The 17,779-nt window shown below is 45.5% G+C and overlaps 1 protein-coding gene across 3 annotated transcripts in view; it reads right to left on the reverse strand.

The window, feature by feature from the left end:
* Positions 1-3,346: 3,346 nt before the first annotated feature.
* The window catches only part of Daam1 (dishevelled associated activator of morphogenesis 1), a 162,213-nt gene continuing 147,780 nt past the window's right edge, over positions 3,347-17,779 (reverse strand). For all 3 annotated transcript variants that reach the window (XM_038336157.1, XM_038336158.1, XM_038336159.1), the window contains 5 exons: positions 15,276-15,383; positions 13,498-13,558; positions 10,311-10,442; positions 6,676-6,846; positions 3,347-6,048 (listed from right to left, as the gene is read on the reverse strand). In XM_038336157.1, the coding sequence (XP_038192085.1) occupies positions 5,839-6,048; positions 6,676-6,846; positions 10,311-10,442; positions 13,498-13,558; positions 15,276-15,383 (682 nt within the window). In that variant the 3' untranslated portion in view covers positions 3,347-5,838. The remainder of the gene's footprint in view (positions 6,049-6,675; positions 6,847-10,310; positions 10,443-13,497; positions 13,559-15,275; positions 15,384-17,779) is intronic.

Genomic DNA, 17,779 nt, shown 5'->3' on the forward strand with positions numbered 1-17,779 from the left:
AACTCCTCCCAGGTCCAGGAAGGTGATCAACCAAGCTGAGAAGGCTCCCACAGAGCCCGTCCATGCAGAAGAATCATCAAAGCCCAGCGCCTTTGTCCTTGGCTTCTCAGTGAAATGACCTTTTATATACATAATCTTTCAAAAGGTCCAGGAAAAAAAGATGCACATAGACACATATTAAAATGAAATAATAACATATTAACAGCAGGTATCTAGGCAAAGGGAGGCTCTTTATGTTGCTTTACTTTACAACATTTTGTATAAAATTTCATCCCAATAAAAAGTTATTTAAAAAACCAACCTCTATCCAGAGAGATGGCTAGTACTTGAGAGACTTGCCCTTCTAGAGAACCTGAGTTCAGTTCCCAGTAGCCACATCAGGTTGCGTGGACTGCCTATAATTCCATTTCCAGGAGCTCTGAGATTATCTGTTGGGCAGCAACACACACTGCACATATCTATACAGGCATATACACATACATTCAAAGAAAAAGAAAAAAAAATCTTAAAACATATCACCACTAATGGCCACTGAGTCCTCACAGTAGTGGATGGTTGGTCATTGAGTTTGGAGCGTCCATCTTGCCAGTCTGGATACCCTACATGGTGCTGAGTGCCACAGGCGATCCTGGGATAAGTTTTCTCTGCAAACTTCTGTTGATGTTTTCTCGTTAGTGGATGCTTGTCCAGCTGCTGACCTTTTCACTAGAGCCCGTTTTTACCTGGCCCTTTTAAAATCCAAGGCCAGGCAGAGGAGTTGTCCCTTCAATCAGGCTGCCACCTCCCACACCTCCACCTACTTCATTCCTAGGTCACCACAGTGACTTCCATGCGGAAAAGCTATGCTCATGATCCAAACAGATTTTGTGATGACATGTTTGGGCTTTTGGTAAAGTCTAGATGGGCCTTGAAGGATCAGTGTCACGACTGTGGTCTAATGACAGGAACGCTGCAATACACCTCATCACTGCCGAAACATCACATGGTCTCAGCAACTGCCCTTCCATCCTTCCCTTCACAAATGCGGGGCAAGAAGCCAGGTTTCTTGGTGGTGGTTAATAAACAGCACAATCAGAAGGGTTCGTGTAATTCCAGTTAGAAAGTTGCCTGCTACGGACTTCCCAGCACCAGAGGGCCCTCGGAGGAGGGGTGGCAGCATTCTGCAGGAACTTCCAGAACTTTCTTTTCTGCTTCCAGGATGGAAGGCAGAGATGCTTGAGGAACTAATACAGCTTCGTTGCTCATGTCTGACAGCAGCAGAGAAAACTCTAGAACTCAGCTCTTAGGTGCTCTGTGGTGCTGAGATGTTCATGCAAAGGGATGGGATAGGCAGAAGGGAAGTGGGGGTGGGACAGTCTTTAGTGGGCCATCCTTAAGAAGCAAAGGTAGCTCCAGATAGTAAGGGTCTCTGCCACAGTCTATAGACAGAAAGGCCAGTCAATGTCTTTATTTTCCTATAAGCTCACCACGTACATGTCAGTTCACAGAACAGCCCCACTTCTCAGAGTCATGAAGCTCACGTGCAAGACAGCAGTTGAGGATTGTTTTCCACAAAGGGAATCTTGAGGGTACCCCTAATAATAAGGCTTTCTGATGGACAGTCACTAATGAACCTGAGAAGGGAGGGAGAGAGGGAGGGAGGGAAGGGTCTTCTGATACCGACTGCAAAGCCGACCTTGCACTGTAACACTGGAGATTGTAAAGGTCTGTGCATTGAGCTGCCCGAGAGTGCCTGGCGCACCTGAAGCCACTCTTTTCTTTCTTTTGGCTTCTAAAGAGTTCAGCAATGGGAGAATCAGGTTTTAGAGATTGGGTCAACAACTTGAAAAATAGCTGTGCAAGTGTCAGCTGAGGTCGGATGAAAGGCGACTTCACCGCGCTTTGCATTTGTGTATTAATCTATTCTCTCTCTCCCCCTCATTCTCTCTCTCTCTCTCTCTCTCTCTCTCTCTCTCTCTCTCTCTCTCTCTCTTTCTCTCTCTCCCTCACACACACACACACACAGTGGGCATACATGCTTCACACACAGACACACACAGTGAGCATACATGTTTCACACACACACACACACACACACACAGTGGGCATATATGCTCAGGTGCCATGGCATGCATGTGGAGGTAAAGGGGTCAACTTGTTAGAGTCTGTCCTCTCCTTCCAACAAGGGGGATCCAGGGATGGAAATCATATCATCAGGCTTGGCAGCAAGCGCCATTATTTGCTGAGCCATCATCCTGACTCTGGCTTTGCGCTTTTAGATACGCTGGAAAAGTCAAGGGCTTAAAAAATCTCCCAAGTTAGTTTAGCTGGGATGCTGTGAGTGGTTGGGTATGTAGAGTCTGAACATGGTGTGCACTTTTCTTTGCCATGCACACAGGGATTTATTTTTGTAACGTCCACTTTCTGTTTTAGAACTTTCAGGCTCAAAGCAGAACTGCAAGTGCCAGAGATTCCAATACACTCTCTATCTCTACTCAAGCACACCAGAGAAGGACCAATAAGCCCGCCTTGACAAATCATTACCTACATCAAAAAAGGGGTCAAGTTCTAGATGGAGCACATGATGTCACTCTGCTAGAAGAGATCATTTCCCCAGCTACTGCTACAGTTGGGTAAGTAAGGCCAAACTGACTATAATGATCTAAGGCCTTCACAGTTTGCCATGTCCCTATCTATACATCGAGGGCAAGCAAGGCAAGCAAGGCTCCGTTCTGGATGTAGCTCCACACTCAGAGATAAGAGGGAAAAGTGTGCTCGCTTTGCAAGATAGGCTGTCTGATATGCAGATGTCTCTCCTGTCTGAACACCGGCTGCAGAAAACAGGTTTGGGTATATGCAGTTGTCCAGTAACTTAACAGAAAACAAAACTGACACAGTTATCAGAACACTAAATCTATTCCAAAGATCAGAAAGGTCAGGGTACGGAGGGCTTGAGAGTTGCTTGCCTTCAAACTGGATTGAGGTGAAAGGAGACTAGCAGGAAGCCTCTGCGGTCCAGGATGTTAGTAAAACCTGCCTTCTGCTACCCTGGTGGCATTTCTCATACTGATACACACCAGGACGGCCTCCCAACGGGAAGGGGTTGACCCTGCAGACTGGCACTCCAGCACACCTAACTCAGAAGCGTAGGTGTGCCACATAGACCAAGTAAACAAAGAGGCAGCAACATAGTCTGGACACACGGAACACAGTGACAATAGGAAATTACGTCCTTTAGCTCTGGCACGAACACCTTTAAAAATACACTATAGTTCTGATTCACTGATTTGCAACATTTAAATTCAATGGTGAAATGCACTACGAAGTTTAATGATGCTATTTTAATAATTCATAGAAAACACATATGTACACCCAATGAAGTCATCTTTATTGCATATTGCTATTTTAAAAAATGTACAGTCTCATAACACACAACATCTTTTTTTTTTTTCTCGGTTCTGTAACAACAGTCTTGCACCTAAAGACTAGGTGGTTCCAACTACTAAGCTAATAAGATACGAGACATTTAATTAAGTTTAAAAATTATAATGCTTTTGCTTTTTGGCATTATTAAAAAAAATCTTTAAAATACACACTCAAGAGAGAAAAGTGGCTACTTACACCAGCACCAGTCTAAAAAGTAGATTTTGTTTGTTTGTAACAATGGCACATGGAATTAACTGCACACAGTTTTTAGGAAAACCAAAACTGAGAATGGCGAAGAAGGCCTACCAGGATGGCCACACCCAAGGGAGGATGACTTTAAACAGGGCAAGGGGACACGCTACACAAACTTGCTCTCTGTGGCGAGTCTCTTCCCACAGTTCCAAAACTGAGCTGAGCCAAACTTTTCCTGCTATGAATAGAAAAGAATATACACAGAGGCACTTACTTAATCAGGGACAGAGAAAGCCACCATTCCATCCCACTCCTCCCCTCCAGCCAAGTCTCCCTCAGCAGCACCACGGCCCGGGGTTGAGGGGGGCGGTTTGCAGACTGTGTGGCTCAGGGCTGGGAGGTAGCTCTGCTTTGTACCTGTGACTGCTTTATTGGAGAGCCATTCACTTCCACAGAATGGGTAGAAAGTTGCTACGTTTGCAATGAAGGAAAAGGAAAAAGCCACGGCTCGTGACGACTCTTAGGGCCCTGTTTCACAGCATTCACACAGCACAGACCCTCGTCACCCTGCACTAAGCATCGCAGCTCATGCGGATTATTTTTAAATAGTATGAACCTTGTATACTATGCACGTTGGTATTCTACCGTCCCCGAAAACCCCGTTAAAATGTGAACTCCTGGACAGGCAGAGACTCTGTCTCGCTTACCACTACAGCTCTACTATGCCTGGCACATAGTAAGGGCTTAATAAATATTTGATACTTGACTGAAAAACTCAATTTAGTGAGTAAATAATATTCTAGTGCAATAGGAAAAACTACTCTCTCCACAGGAAACCCAACCACAAAAGGATAGGTGGAAAACACAGAAAACTAGTCCCTCCCCACACTCGAGTACAAATAAATAAAGCAAAAGAAAAAACTAGTAACAGTCCTCTTTACATATCACATAATTTAAGGATACTAAGAGCTGGCAGGTGAGTGGTAAGCATCTATGTTTTATTTTCTAATGCTCATTGTTTCATTTCTCCCTGAGAGCTTTATTTTTTTGGACTGAAGTTGTACAGGTAGCGTCAGTGACACACAATTTAAAATGACAACATGTAACAGCAATCGCTTCAAATATTCTTTGAGATAAATAGATCTGAGCATCCCTGTAGATACTGTTGACATTTTGTGTCCACTGTAAGTGTCCTTTATCCCAAGACATGCAGCATGGCCTACACAGGAGACAGAAGACACCCCACAAAGCACCCCATATGCCTTCATAAAGAATCTTCAGGGAGTTCTTCCACTAAGTCGTAGGTGGGAAATTTCATTTTCCAGATTTACATATCTGTATTGTTAGATCAACAAGAAGGTTCTGGCAATTCTGGCCTTTAACCAGGATGCAGGTGGCATTATTGAGAAATCGTGTTTTCAAAAAAGAAAGAAAAGGAAAAGAGAGAGAGAGAGAGAGAGAGAGAGAGAGAGAGAGAGAGAGAGAGAGAGAGAGAGAGAGAGAGAGAGAGAAATCAAGAGCCCTTGGCAGGAAAATGGATGAAATTAGAGAAACCTGGCGTTTATGTTTAAACATACAGAAGAATTGTGATTGACACTCTACATGATATGAATGTGTGCAAGATGTTCTCAACAGACATCTGTAGACTGTATCCCGGCAGTAGCATCGGGACGCGAGGCTGCTCTTCCATGTTAGTCATTGATGCAGGCAGCAGGGGTCGCACGGGCAGCCACCAAACTCATCCACATCTGTATTTCCAACTCCATTTCTACAGTGAAAATTGTCTCACTACACCAACCTTGGAAACCAAAATACTTCACAAGACAAGCCTTTTCTTTTTTTTAACTTCCTGTTTTCTTCTTCTTTTCTTCCTTTTTTTTTTCTTTTTTTCTTTTTTAATGTTAAGGAATGTCTGTTATCTGTTTCAGGAGAGAGTATTGTGCTTCTGAACAGCCATGGTGTTCAGGGAAAGAAAACGAGTCCCACTCAATATGAATGTGTACACAGAGAGTTTCTGAGCACATACATTAACATAAACTTTTTAAGCATACAGAGGTCCCTGGACAACACGCAGACTTCTATATACATTTTCACATATATACACATACATTTACACACACACATTCACACTTCACTCATAGGTGAGAGAAGAAATGGCCACTGTCTGGATTGCAAGGCAGTGTAAAGTTCTAGTCACGCCGAAGGCTGCTACTGCACTTTCTAGAAAAGGATGCAAGAAAATTAAAAATTCAGTTTTGTGATTGGTCGCTCCCGGCTACCGTCCGTCACCTGGTTGGAAATGCGTTTGCGGTTCCGTTTGAGTTTGGAAAGGTCTTTGTCAAACACTTCTCCCGAGCGTAGAGCTGAGACCAGGTCATCAAACTCTCCGCTCTCTTCACTGTTCTCCTTGGCTTTTCTCATCTTACGTTCCCGTTCCCGCTGTTCTTTGAGCTGCACATAGAGAGAATCCTCTTAGGGTTAAAGTGATTTGGTTTTCATCATAGAAGAATTCTGTGCCAAGTGGGAGGGAGTGAATGTTTCAGCCATGGCTACTAACCTGTGTGTGATGTGAGGGCTAACTGTAAAGACAATGGACAATCAAGGAAAATGCACCCTTACCAATTCTAGGTAAGTCATTATAGTTTCTCTCTTTGCATCTGAGGCAGTTAATAGGTAATTTAGGGCGATTAGAAAGGATGCAAATGTCCTTTTGAAAACTTATAATCATTTCTTAAAGGTAATTTCTAAAGAGATCCATTCATGGGATGTTGACAGGCTTTTTCCAATCTTTGGAGAAACACTGCCCAATGGCTGAAGAGAAATGTGGTACGGATCTAAGCTGTCTGAGTCGCTCTAGACGCCACAGGTACCCCCCTCCCCCCCCATTACAGTGCAGCACAGGGCTGGGGACAAAGGCCTAGGTCTGGGTCAGAGCTGAGTGCTGGAGCAGAGCCCCGTCTATCCTGCCGCCCTGGCTTTGGTCCCCAGGACCACAGAAGGGAGGGGCAGAACCACAGAAAACAGGGCAGCGGTGAGAGCTTCTGGGAGGACCTGCTGAGTGAGCCTCCTCTCTCTCACCTGAGCTTCCATGCGAGCCCGCCTCTCCTCCTCCTCTTTCCTTTTCCTCATGTTCTCGTTCTCCTGCTTCGCTTCTGCCACGGCTTGAAGAAACTGATCAAAAATCCCAAAGAACTCATCTGGCTGGATTTTGCCAGCCTCTTCCCCAAAGTGCTTCACCGCTTTAGTGAACTGGAGAAAAAGATTTGGAAAAAAGACCTCGGTGTTCCAAGAGAACTGATATCCACCGTCCAACTAAATTCTCCCAAGAAGGCTGAAAGTGCAGCTCTAACTGGTGGATTTAGCCAGCCTGTTTACCTGAAGTTGCCGCGCGCACCTACCCATCATTTCCCAAGCGGGAAACTAAATATCCCTGACATCTGAAGCCATGTACCCCGTTGCCGTCATCTCAGCTCAACATCTATGACTTCCTCCTATGACTCTGTATTAACTAAACAACAGTAAACACGAGATGGCAGAACATTGCAGGCCAGGACACCCAAGACCCAGAGACCAACAGCAAGCACAGTGGGGGTTGGAAACCTTGTGCTTTAAGCTGTCCTTTGCAGGAGTTTAATGCCATTTATTAGAGCCATATGGTGAAAATGGAAAAGAAATGGGACCCGGGACTTGTCAGCTGCTTTTTCTTATCTATAAATAATGTTAATATTGTCTTTAGGCTCCCCCAGCTCTAATTAGGGAACAATAACTGACTGTGGAGTCATTCATGCCATCCCGTTTCTGCCTGCGATTACTTTAGGCCGATCCTACAATGTCTCAGAAATCCATTTAATGTCTCTTTTTGAAGCTGACAAGTGCAATGTTAGGGATAATTTTTAAAATTTACACAAAATATACAGAAACAAAATAGTATGTGCAACTTCTTTTCCAACCTCTTAACTGTTTCTGCTTTAGCTCTGAGGGCTTTTCTTAGTAACCCGGAGAGTCTGCCATCCCAACTCTCAGCATTAGCGCCCTCAACATCACCCTGTCAGCTCTGAGCTCCCATGCTGGGAAGGGCCTCAGGGATGCTGGCCCTGTGCAGCCTAGCTCAGAGACCAGGCTCCAGAGTCAACTGAATTCTCTTTCCTGTGCTACTCAACTGCTTCCTGATCAGACCTTCTATTTTCTTCATATTCAGATCACGGCAAGCTTGTATCATCTTTAATTCCATAGTTTCTGACTGACTTGGTTTTTCTTGCATTACGTATACTGTCAAAGCTTCTGATATTTTAGTAATATTATGACACTAAAGAAGATGTTTTCCATGTTCCTATATGTGACAATTTCGACTAAGGTATGCATCTTTGTACACATTTCACAATTACTTTATTAAGCTTAGTTATTGTGTGCACACATGTAAGTGTGCAGGTGCATGTGTGCCCATGTGGGAGGACAGCTTTTAGAGTCACCTCTGCCCTTCGGGTGGGAGGTCATCGGGTCATCAGGTTTGCATGGAAGCAGTTTCACTCAATGAACTGGCCTATTTTAAAATATATTTTCGACCATTTTTCTCTTAATGTGGAACTAGTCTCAAAGTTTTACTTATTTGGAAATGTTCTATTACAAAACAAAAACTCTTTAGGGAAAAACATAACATTCTTCTCACACCACATTAGAGTAGTCTAACTTGATTCATGGTTTTATAAGCTGATTTCTAAAAGTTCTGGAATGAACGAAACAGCAATAAACAGTCTACAGCTGAGCTTCTAAAATATTCAAGTTCATGCACTTTAAGCCATCACGGATGATCTTTTTATCTAGGAATTCTAGTGATGATGAAGTCATGTATATTTTAGTTTTAGAAATCCGAAGGAACTTTGGGCCTGATTAATGTTCCCACACACAAAATCACAGAGTTCTCTGCATGTGTGTTTCAATAAATAAATAAAAATAACCCAGTTGATTCTGTATTTTAGCTCCTTGATGAGGTAGGTCACCTGTTAGGACTCCAGAGTAGGGATCCCCCCCCTTTTTTTTACAAACACAAGAGTGAGTTTGGACCACACCCATGCTGTTTGTCTTGTTCCCGCTGTGCTATGTCAGAGGTGGACCCCGAATGGCAGCCGTGGGGCACATCTGTCTCCTTATTTATTTGGTGCAGCGGGAAGGTAGTACTGAGATTAGCTGATGTCTGTGAACACAGCCTGAGAACTTGAGATGGATAAACCACACAGAAGACTTCAACCTGATCCCCACTACTCAAGCTTGAAGGAGAGACTGAAGTGGAAGAAGTAGGGGGGCGGCCGAAAGCTTGTGCTGATAGTTTTGTCAACTAAACACACCTGGGAGGAGTGGAAAGTCAGATGAAGAACTGCCTACAATAGACTGGCCTGTGGGCAAGTCTGGGGGGGGCATTTTCTTGATTAATGACTGATGTTGAAAGGCTCAGCCCTCTATGGGTGGTGCCACCCTTGACAGTCCTGGGTTGAATGAAGAAGCAAGCTGTGGGGAGCAAGCCAGTAAGCAGCACTCCTCCTTGGCTTCCGCTTCAACTCCTGCCTGAGCTCCTTCCCTGACTGCCCTTCATGAGGGACTGTGATTGGGGCCTGTAAGCCAAATAAACCCTTTCCTCTCCCCGCTGCTTTAGGTCTTTTTAGCACAGCAACAAGAATGCACACTCAGAGGTGGACAGTGTAGAACTCCGGGGTAGAGAAGGGGCCTAATACCACCTATGAATAGTAAGAAGGTACCTGAGGGAAGATACACCAAGGGAGCAAGCTTAGAAGTCTTGGTTATTACCTAACAAAAGGTTATTAGGAAACAAATTTAAATAGGAAGAATCACAAAAGAGTGTCTTATACTAAAATAACGTCCCTTTGTAGTGATGCTGTGATGGAGGAGGGTCATCTGTCTATGTGTTACTTTCATTGGTTAATAAAGAAACTACCTTGGCCCTTTAATAGGACAGAAAATTAGGTAGGCAGAGTAGACAGAACAGAATGCTGGGAGGAAGAAGACAGTGAGGTCAGACGCCATAGCTCTCCTCTCGGAGATGGACGCAGGCTAAGATCCTTCCCGGTAAGACACCACCTCATGGTGCTACACAGATTACTAAATATGGGTTAAAGCAAGATATGAGAATTAGCCAATAAGAGGCTGAATCTAATGGGCCAGGCAGTGTTTAAATGAATACAGTTTCCGTGTAATTATTTTGCGTAAAGCTAGCCGGGTGGCGGGAAGCAGCCGGCCGCTCCCATTTACAATGCCGTGAAGTAAAAGGCATCTGTTAGCCCGCTCTGTGCATTGGCAGAGGCAGCATCCTGTCCCTGGAGGCTTTGACTCAGATGAGCATCCTACACAGAGATATGTGACCTTGGTCACACCTGCTCCCCGAACTCATCATGTACTCCTGCTTTCAGAGATGAGCTTATCAATCCAGTAGAAACCAAAGGAAAGGTGCCACGGTCCCAAACCTTCAAAGTCTTGCATAGGCGAAAGGTAACACAGGGCTAAGACACTAAGGGCTACCCTGAGGATAAAAATACCACTGCTCCATGCAACAGCAGAACCTGGAAAACAATTATCTCCTGCTGCACTTCCTGACTGTGATGGTCTCATACTACGACTCCTTTCCCAAACAGGCTGGTGCTTTAAGCAGCACATGGGAGCTCAGGCATGAAGGACCACACAAGTAAGTGCACAGGGAAATTTACCAGCTCCTTAGCTTCTGCCAGCAGATCTTCTACATCCGAGAAGCTGAAGCTAGCCAAAGTGATGAACTGGCTGACAACAGACACGAACTTGTCTCCAGGCTGAGGGGGCTGAGACTTCTGATATTCCAGCTCCTGAAAATGGGAAGCAGATGCTGATGGAGTAGGTTTCATACGCACACACAATTTGTCTCCTGTTCCACAGGACTCAAGTTAAACAACTCAGATAGCAAACACATCTAAAAGCTCTCATGTTATTCCACTTCCCCATCCTTCCCCTGTCCACACCAAGTTCATGCCATGTGCACAGAAATACTGAAAACAGTTACTGAATTTTCTGAGTATTATACCAGGGTGATTTCTCACGTTGGCTTTAGAAGCAAGTTAACATTTAGTTCAACAGAGCTCAAACAGTAAGAACACATTGGATTCAAAGGATTTATGAAGGAAAGGCTGACGTTCTGGTGCAGAATTCTGGTGTCTTGGTTCCCCACCTCCCCACTTCTACCAATTCTATTTACTTCCTAAACCATGGTATCTCGGTCGGCAGAGCTGCAGCTGCAGCATCTGGCAACATAACCACCCTCTCCCTTCTTCCTGTCCACACCAGTAGGTTTTGGTGAATAGACAGGTAGGGAAACGAACCTTCTGTTATTATTCCGTTTTCTCCATGGTAAGGATCTCATAGATTATTGAAGTCCAGCCATTTTGAAACACACACTCTGAACAGCCACAGTATCCAGCATCACTATCCCCACTGCACAGACACACAGAGCTTAGAGGAAATTAATTCTTTGCTCAAAGCCAAGGAGCTGAGCAACGAGAGAGGCAGAATTTGAGCTCAGTCTGCCTGCCCCAGTTGTGGCAATAACTATGCTCAGTGCCACCTGACTGCCTGATGGTCACAAGCTTTCCTGCCCTGTCTGTGGCAAACACTGTTCAGCAGGAGTGTTGTGCCCAAGGGCTATGGGCTCTCTCAGCCTACCACTGGCCCTGCTCTTGATGGCAGACGACTCTGGACCTTGCTGCCTTTCACTGTGAAAGAAGGGCAATGTCCATGTGACCCTGACAATCAATGCCAGGATAAGCAAAAGCCCATAACAGTTCTGACTAGAAGACATCACCACAGTTTCAGTACTTCGGCCTAGCAGTGTGTTGTGTGTGTGTGTGTGTGTGTGTGTGTGTGTGTGCTGGTGCAGGGATGGGGAAGCATCTTAAAGGGTGTCATTATCCAATCACTATCCGATTTCTCTCTGATACTTCACACAGCATCACTGACTAGGACAAAGAACAATTAGGATACACAAATATTTGGACGAGTTAAGCTTTGTTGCCTACTAATATGTCCAGTTATAGCTAGATAGTTCAGCTGCCAGTAGCAGAGAAAGCTTCTGCCCTAGTTGGGGTTTTGTTAACTGGATACAAGCTGGGGTCATCTGGGAAGAAGAAATCACAGTTGAGAAAATGTCCCCACTGGATTGGCCTGTAGACATGTCTTCAGGGTGTTTTCTTGAGTAATGAGCAATATGAGAGGGCCCAGCTCTTTGTAGACTGTGAGAGCCCTGGGCAGATGATTCTGGGTGGTATAAGGAAGCAGGCTGAGCAAGCCATAAGGAGCAAGTCAGCAAGCAGTATTCTTCTATGGTCTCTGCTGCAGCTCCTGCCTCCAGGTTCCTGTCTTGAGTTCTTGCTCTTACTCCTGCTGATGAGTTGTGGTATAGAAATATAAGTGACATAACCCTTCTCTCCCTGAGTGGCTTCTGGTCATGGTATCAAGCACAGGAAGAAACCCTAAGACAGCTTCTGCGTCCCTTTCCTAGTAAGAGCATGGTGCTACCATGTGCCTCCCAGGAGACACAGTGCAGCTGCTTTAGCGAGCAAAGATACAGCACATCCCTGGGACACCCTGACCGGGTCTTGGTCTGTGCTAACTCGGACACAGGGCTCAAGAGTGACCACCACCTGTCTTAGGGATGGCACAACTGCCACTTGAGTCTCAAGAAAGTCTACCTGATAAGGAAAAGGTGACCACCGAAGTTAATCAAGCATTCCTGGCCAAAAATGCCCTGGGAAAGCAGGGCCTTCTGAGATCTGTGGAGGGAGGGATGTTAGAACACAATTCTTTTATCTCACTTTAGTCCCTAACCCTCCAAAAATCTTATGCTCCTAAATCTTATGGTGGGGGGGGGAATAAATTGTTATCAGTACTGTCTTTAATTAACTCAATAGTGTCTAGGTCTGTGACTAAAACAAAAGCAACAGGGGAGCCACTGCATTTAGTGATAAATGACTCGCAAGGTATTTAAGGGAGGGAAAAATTTCCGCCTGCCTCTGAATCAGTAACCTCACCCAGTACAGACCCAGCCAACCAGGAGGGGCTGTGAGTGGTGGCTCTCATCCCTGGACTTGCTCTGCGGCAGGCGGCTGCATTCATGTGGCACTCCCAAGGTGGTGTCCTAGCACAGCCCTGCTAAATTCTGACTCCTCTCTGTCTTCTGACACATTCCTGTGGTTCCTTTTCATCTTCTGCACCTGGGCAGCCTTCCTCCTGGGTACCGTCTCACGCCACCCTGCTTCTAAGCCGGAGTCCACCTCCTCCAGTAGGAGCACAGCGCATGCCAGTCAATCACAGGCCTCGGTATGTTCAGTCTCTCCGGCGCCCTTCCACCATGCTCCTCTTTGACCACTATGCTTATCTAGACAGGGCCCTGCCGAGGGAACCGGCTGCTCTCGCCACTGCAGCACCGAATGGCGGGACTCTGGGTCACCGTGACCTAGTGCCGTGGGCAGAGTATGTCTGAGTGTGTGTTTGGTAAGGACTCCCCAAAGGGCCAGTTCAAAAAACAACAGAGAAGTTACATCAGTCTTCAAAAAGTCAACATCAAACAGTAACAAAACATGGAAATCGAGAGGGTCTTTGAAATTGCCTCACGCAGCCCACTCGTCCTAAGGAGGCCTACTTCCCAGGTGAATCGGTGGCCCCCCAGGCCCACTTCCAGTTCTGACTGCAGTCAGCCACTCAGGACATTTGGCTGCAAAGAACTAAGTTGCCACACTGGCTCTTAGTCATTCTATCTTATGGAACCAGGTTTATCCTGGGCAGGTCACAGGCCAAGGGGGCTTGCTCAAGGTCAGAACTCCAGCAGGATGGTGAAGAGGTTGGTGGTTACCATGGGAAGCAGGTACTCACCATCTCTACAGCTTTCAGGCCGCTTCTCAAGGTGCTTATCTCTTTGTCCAGCTCAGTCATGCTGTTGAAAAGGGCAACATTTTAGCAGGCAGCATGAAGCTTACAGGAGTCATACACTGTGGCTTGAGAGTTCATGCTCGGATTGGGAATGTGTGTTTGTGTGCGCGCATGCGTGTGTTTAGCTTAAATGTTTAGAAATCCAGGGACGGTGAGATGGCTCAGTAGGCAAAGGTGCTCAGTGCCAGCAAGCTCGACTACCTCAGTTTACTCCTCAGGACCCACACAGTGAAAGTCCACAGTTGTTAGGACTTCCAAAGACTTGTCAAGATACATGCTTACACACACACACACACACACACGCACACACACACACACACACACACACACATATGATAAAATGAAAAAAATTTCCCTTTTATTCTCAGATCCCACAAAAGGCTATATATCATTAAAAAATATGGGACTTATGTGTATAATTTTTCTGTTCATTTTTTTCCTCAGCCAGCAGGTATATTTTACAGGTTAAAAATAGAAGAAAAATGTTTCCCATGTGCAAAAAATATTTGATGCTTGAATCACAGGGCCTGTGCTTCAGCACGTTGCTGCGCAGAAAGGAGCAGCAGCCACAGCAGGGTCTCTAAGACAGTGGCTGACCCCTACCCCTCCAGTCCAGACGCTGCTGCTCACCATGGCCGCAGCAGAGTGGACAACACTTAGCCTCACTCCGCAGGCATTTGTCTGAGAGCTGTCCTGGCTACTTTTCATTTTCATTGCCTTCTTTGCTCTTAGTGGAGAAAGACTCTATATTTCACAGCTTTTAAACATTAAAGATTAAAACTCAATTCTTACAATTTCCACCATACCGAAGAGCTCACCAATACTTCATTATTACAGATTAATTTCTTGTGATACCTACTACTTCCTGCCAAGTTCTATAAAGGGAGATAATTAGCCTACTCCTTCTAGGCTGTAAATTCACTGCAAAAGGCCAGCTTAAGTATATGTGTATCAAAAAGAGGGGGAGGAAACAGCAAGGAAAGCTGCCTGTTTCCATCTCTGAAACATAGCACAGGATTTGTGGGGAAAGTCTGGCGACTTTCCATTTTATTTTTAGTTTCTTGATTTGCATAAAGACTGCTTCCCATTAAAGGGCTGCTTGGTTCCAAGGAATGTGTGTATCTGTGATAATGACTGGCGGCTCCCTCGCAGGGAAGAGTCTATCTGCTTTGCCACGTGTCCTCCCTAACTCAGGGTTCCCGGTGTTCAACAGGGCTGCTGTTAAAAGCATTAGTGAGACTGAACTTTTGGCCTTACATGCTATTCAAATGTTCTGCCACTTAGCCGCATCCTCAGCCTTTGTTTTACTTTTGTTTTTACTTTTGTTGAGCCAGTTTCGCTCAGTTGTCCAGGCCAGTCTTGACCTCCCTTTGTAGCCCAGGCGGGCATCAAACCTGTAGCCCTCCTGTCTGTATTCTGGGATTGGAGAAGCTGGGATTACAGGTCTGAGCCAACAGGCCTGGCTGCTTATGTGCTGGTTACTAAGAAAAGCAAGTTTTAGAGGATGGGGTGGTGAGTATTCCAAAGGACCCTGAACAAATATACGTCCTTTAACACATTTGAATAATTTGGATGTGATTAAACTTTCTTTCATACAGTGTCCAGAGGGAAGGAAAGAGAAGGGCCACTTCACACATTTGCATGAAGGCAAGGCGGTGCCAGCTAAGCGTCCCACGCTGCTGCACGTCAAGCTGGTCAAAGGAAGCTGCCACTGTACTTACTTAACTTTTGCTGCTTGAGGAATATCCCGCAATTCTTCATGTAAATTGAGGACCTTGGGGTACTTATTCTCCACAATAGTTATTAGATAGTGCAAAAGGGTAATGTTCCTAAAATTAAAGAAAAGGAGAACACTCAACATGATTAATCTGTGGATGATGTACATACTCACGGGACAGGAACCAAAATACATTAAGGACTGGTAGAGTGGCGTAGGAGCAGGTGTTTAACCCATTAAGGAGCAGCTGTTTGGATGCAAGGCTAGGACGGCTTGCTGCTGTAGTCACTGGTGATGGTGACGCTCCCTTCCTGTTCATCGGAGAGTGGTGGGACAGAAATTCCCTATTTCAGAGCTGATGCGGGAAGCGGACTGAGACGGTGACAGCACATACAGAATGTCCCTGCAGCTGTGAGGCCACTTCTAATTTTAGCAGGTTCTTCAGCTCTTGACTGCATGACCCTTAGTAGTTTTAACAGCTGTTGCTGCATTTCCCTGTCTGGTGCGGCAGAGCTGAACCTTGACTGACCTTGATTGGGAAGGGGACGTCGATAATGCTATCAGGCAAAGCTGTGTTAGTCTGATCCTGCTGTCACCAGTTCTACAAGTTACAGTCACCTGGGCTCCACATGCCTGGGCCCACACCAGAGACCCATTTCACTGGGATGAGGTGGGGCCAGGCATGGCTATTTGTTAAAATTCCCTGGCTAGTCTAGCTTAGCTGAAGAACTACTAATCTACCAACGATGATATACCTTTTCAGTAACATTTCCATAATTAGGCAGTTTACTAACTCACAAGGCTAAGTCTCGATCCCCCATCCCACCTAGACCAAAGTGAGACAGAGTCGCCTATCAATTTTCTATAATAATGGAAAGCATTTCAGTACCCTGTTGCTTTACCCGGACAATACAATCCTATTCCCAAGTCAAGGGCTCAAATAGATTCTTCTCTTTATTTTTGTTCCTGTCAATAATTAGGAAGCAATTTCCACCAAAGCAAATCAGAGGTTGGTATTGTAGTTCACAGAACCTGCCTTTTAGCCCTGGGCTTCTCTCCTAAGGGGTGGGGAGGGAGGAAAATGCTAGAAACTATCACAAGAATGCTATTTTCTTCATTATTTTAGAGACATGCTTCTTTATCTAGAGAAATTTCCATGAACTCAATTGGACTGTATGTTTTTTTAAGAATTAAAGTCAGACTAGGTGTCCACATTTGTTTGCCATCCAAGTAACACCGCATTTACCCAACATGACTGAACAGCCATGCGTCAGACTAGTCCGGGTGGCTACTGAACCAGCCCCTTGGTGCTGACTGCACCGCCACTTAGTTTGACTCAAGTGAACAAGCGGCAGGCAGCTCACGGGCCAACCACTCCACCAGGCAACTGTGGCACTTTATGTAGTGGAGCTACATCTGGGGACCACCTTCAGAAGCAGACAGAAGAGGAAAGAGATCAGAAATAGTTTTATTCTTTTGAAAGAGCTTGTACATGTAAATCCTGTAGTCATTTTAATAGGCAGATGACAATGTAAGTACCAAGTCATCAGAAGGCCTGGGGATGGGCAGACGTTTGATTTTGCATGTGTCTGTGTACATGCAAGTAAGCAGTTGAAGGGATGGCATCCTTTCAAAGACAGCTGCTCCTTATATGCAAATAAGAGGCTGCAGGTCCCCCCAACCACAACAAGACACACCTATGAGCAAAGAGCAGCACTGTGAATTGACCTGCGGGGGCGGTGGGGGTTAAGCCACTTGACATTGCCTTGGTTTTCTTATCTTACAACATGTGCTCAGTCCCTTGGTCTATGTACTGACGAGCTATCGTGACATACGTGGAAGGCTCTGAAAGAGACTGGGATGCCCATGAAAATGAGGATGGCAGGGTTTTATCTAATACAACAGTGCTCGTCACTCTGTCTCTAGGATGCAAAAATAACAGCTTAACGCATGGCTTGTTTCTTTTTTCAATGACTCAGAGCTGTTATGCACCATGCTTCACTAACCCTATAGAAAATATAGGGGAAAAAGTCTCATTAGCCAGGAGTAATTAGGGAGAACAATTCGTCATGCTAAAAGGATTTGGTTCTGAGGAGCGTACCTCAGGAAGACTGTACCAGTTCCTTTGAAGCCAGCGAGAACCTCAGAGAAACAAAGCTCTTGGGAAAACCCAAGTTAATGCGCGTGATGACCCCACCTGCTAAGGACACAGGAGCTGGCACCTCAGAGCCTCTAGTCAGACTCTGTTCACCTCAGCGGCAGCGCTGCGCACTTCCTAGGACACATTTTAATGAGCCTTGGCCATGCAGCTGAAGATTAGCAGGCAAATGCATTCATTCATGTGGCTGTTAGCACTAGCCTGAGCCTGTCAAGTGTTTTCCTTTCTCCAAAGTGTAGTTCTCTCTGTGTGTATGGTTAGAGAGGTCATGAGACATCTGGAGCTGGTGGGCTGGGTCTTGGTTTGGGTTGTATAGAGGGCCAACAAGCTCCATCTTTATGACCAATGAC

The sequence above is a fragment of the Arvicola amphibius genome, chromosome 7, assembly GCF_903992535.2.
Source record: "Arvicola amphibius chromosome 7, mArvAmp1.2, whole genome shotgun sequence".
Classification (NCBI taxonomy): Eukaryota; Metazoa; Chordata; class Mammalia; order Rodentia; family Cricetidae; genus Arvicola; species Arvicola amphibius.